This window comes from Neophocaena asiaeorientalis, unplaced genomic scaffold, assembly GCF_003031525.2.
Source record: "Neophocaena asiaeorientalis asiaeorientalis breed wild unplaced genomic scaffold, Neophocaena_asiaeorientalis_V1.1 scaffold606, whole genome shotgun sequence".
NCBI classification, from domain to species: domain Eukaryota; kingdom Metazoa; phylum Chordata; class Mammalia; order Artiodactyla; family Phocoenidae; genus Neophocaena; species Neophocaena asiaeorientalis.
The window spans coordinates 11,168,690-11,171,051 of NW_020173687.1; the positions used below are offsets into that span (position 1 = coordinate 11,168,690).

Genomic DNA, 2,362 nt, shown 5'->3' on the forward strand with positions numbered 1-2,362 from the left:
GAAGCCTCGCCTGGGGCCATTTCTGTCCCAAGGAATCAGGGACTGCAGCCCTGGGTTCACACCTGGGCTCAGCCGCCTTGAGCAGGTGAGGTTGGGCCTCAGTGTCCACAACTGGGCAAAGAGGACAAATGGCACATCTCCCACTCCTAGGAAGAGGAGTGGAAGTACAGGAACCCTTCCCCCCACTTCCCCTACCTGGCCCGGATTCTCCCCTCCCGCTGGCCAGGGACACAAACCCAAGCTTGCCACCCAGGCCACTCTCTTAAAAATACACATACACACACACACACACAATTTTCTAAACAGCCGGCCCCACTTCACTTTCCAAAAGAATCTGCCCCATCTTGGGCTCAGCAGGACCAAGACCCGTATCCCCTCCCCTTTCAGAGTCACAGTTCTGCTGGCTGGGTCCCCAAGCACTGCGCAGAGGTCAGAGCCCTCCAGTCCCGTCTAGACCCCAGCCTAGCACTCAGGACCAGCCAGAGTCCCTGAAGGCCCTCCCCAAGCAAGGTTCCGAGTCACTCCTCCCCAGCACCCAGCAGCACTGAGTCACCCTGAAAGCCTGGCCCAGCACTCCTCTGCCCCTCCCCCGCCCCAGCCTGGTACCCCCATCTCCAAGCACAGGCCCTGAGGGAGTAGCAGAGGAGAAAAAGCAGCTGCAACCCCCCCCACCCAACCACCTAAAGAGCCAAAAATAATAGCAGCTCACACACACACAACAACCCCACACACGCCAGAAAAGCAAATATAAAATCATAAATCCAAAATAAAGGGGAAAAAAAAAATCAAAGCCAACTACTGCCCCCAAAAGGCTCTTTAACCATTCTCAAAAAACAAAAAAAAAAAAGTTTATTAAAAGTGTTCTTAATGCTTGAACGGAAAAGATTCCCAAATATACAGATGCCTCTTTTCTCATAGAAATAGATTATTTTTTTATAATACAAAAAAAAAAGACCAAAAAAACAACAACAAAAACAAAAACAACAGCAAGAGCAACAACCCCGTAGGAACATCTTTAAGCGATTACTCAGGGCCCGGCTGACAGTTACACGTGGGTTGCGTCAGTCCCGTGTACACACGCGTTCAGCCATGTTTAAACCGATTGCATCAACTTCGAAACCGGCCCGCCCGCCAGCTCCTGGAGAGGGGTCAGAAGGAGAGGCAGAGTTTATCATTCATCTGTACACATAGACATCTCTTCTTTAAATAACACCACGGGCGGGCGGCCCATCTGCATGTGCGGTTGGTGTGGACAAAAATATAGATATATATATATAATAAAATATTAAAATTACCGACGAGCTCCCCGCGCTGCCAAGTGCCCCAGTGCCAAAGTTTTGCCGGCGCCACCAGGGGCGGGGGCGGGAGCGCGGGCGCTTCCCGGAGTCTCGGTAAAAAAAAAGCGCTAGCAGTGGCCGGAGGAGGTGAGCAGGGGTTCTGGCAGCTGCTTGAACAAGTTCCGCAGGGTGCTGAGCTCGCGCGACAGCTGTTCCACCTTCTTCTGGAGCCGCTCGTTCTCGGCCGTGAGCTCCAGGACCTTGTGCTGCGTCTCCAGGTTGCGCATCTTGGCCTTGTCGCGGCTCTTGCGCACCGCGATGTTGTTGCGCTCACGCCGGATCTTGTACTCGTCGCTGTGCTTGTCCACGGTCTTCTTGGCCTTGCTCTTGACCTGCGAGGGCGCCGGCGCCGCCCCCACATAGCAGGCGGCCGGGGGTGCCTTGGCGTCTGCTGGGCTTGGCGTGCCGGGCGGGCTGGACGACGAGGACGTGGAGAGGCTCCCGCTGCTGCCGCTCGGCACCGCCTGGTAGCCGAGGTAGGCGCGCAGCGCGTACGGGAAACCAGCCGCCATGCCTGCGGTGCCGCCGCCCGGCGCTCCGGCCTCCTCCTTCCGCTTGCAGTCCGCGGGCTCGAAGCCCGGCTCCGCCTTGAGCTCGGCCGGCTGCGGTGGCGGCGGCGGCGGCGGGGGCGGCGGGTGTAAGGGCGCGAAGCAGCCCGGGTGCAGCGCGCCCTTGGCGGCCCCCAGACGACCCAGGCTCACGTAGCCGTATTCGGCCGCCTTCTTGCAGTTCTTGCCCCCGTAGTCGTCAGAGAAGAGGTCGGAGAGGAAGTCGTGGTGCTGCCCGGAGGAGGCGGGAGCGGGGGCGGGCGCGGGCGGAGCCGCCTCGAAGGTGTCCGTGGCCGGCGCCGGGGCCTGCGGCGCGCCCAGCGGCTCCAGGTATGGACTGAAGTCGATGGCGCGCTCGTGGTCACCGATGCTACCCAGCTCGCCGGCGGGGGGGCGCGGCCCGGGTCTGGCCGCGGGGGGCGCCGCGGGGGCCGCCTTGCCGCCGTACGCAGCAGCCAAGCAGTCCGCCTCGTAGTA

The 2,362-nt window shown here is 59.9% G+C and overlaps 1 protein-coding gene across 2 annotated transcripts in view; it reads right to left on the reverse strand.

Annotated features, from left to right (window-relative positions):
- Positions 1 to 837: 837 nt before the first annotated feature.
- The window catches only part of CEBPB (CCAAT enhancer binding protein beta), a 5,001-nt gene continuing 3,476 nt past the window's right edge, over positions 838 to 2,362 (reverse strand). The window contains exon 2 of one of the 2 annotated variants that reach the window (XM_024750421.1): positions 838 to 2,353. In XM_024750421.1, the coding sequence (XP_024606189.1) occupies positions 1,406 to 2,353 (948 nt within the window). In that variant the 3' untranslated portion in view covers positions 838 to 1,405. Of the gene's footprint in view, positions 2,361 to 2,362 lie in introns of both variants that reach the window. The other variant, XM_024750422.1, reaches the window with a different exon arrangement.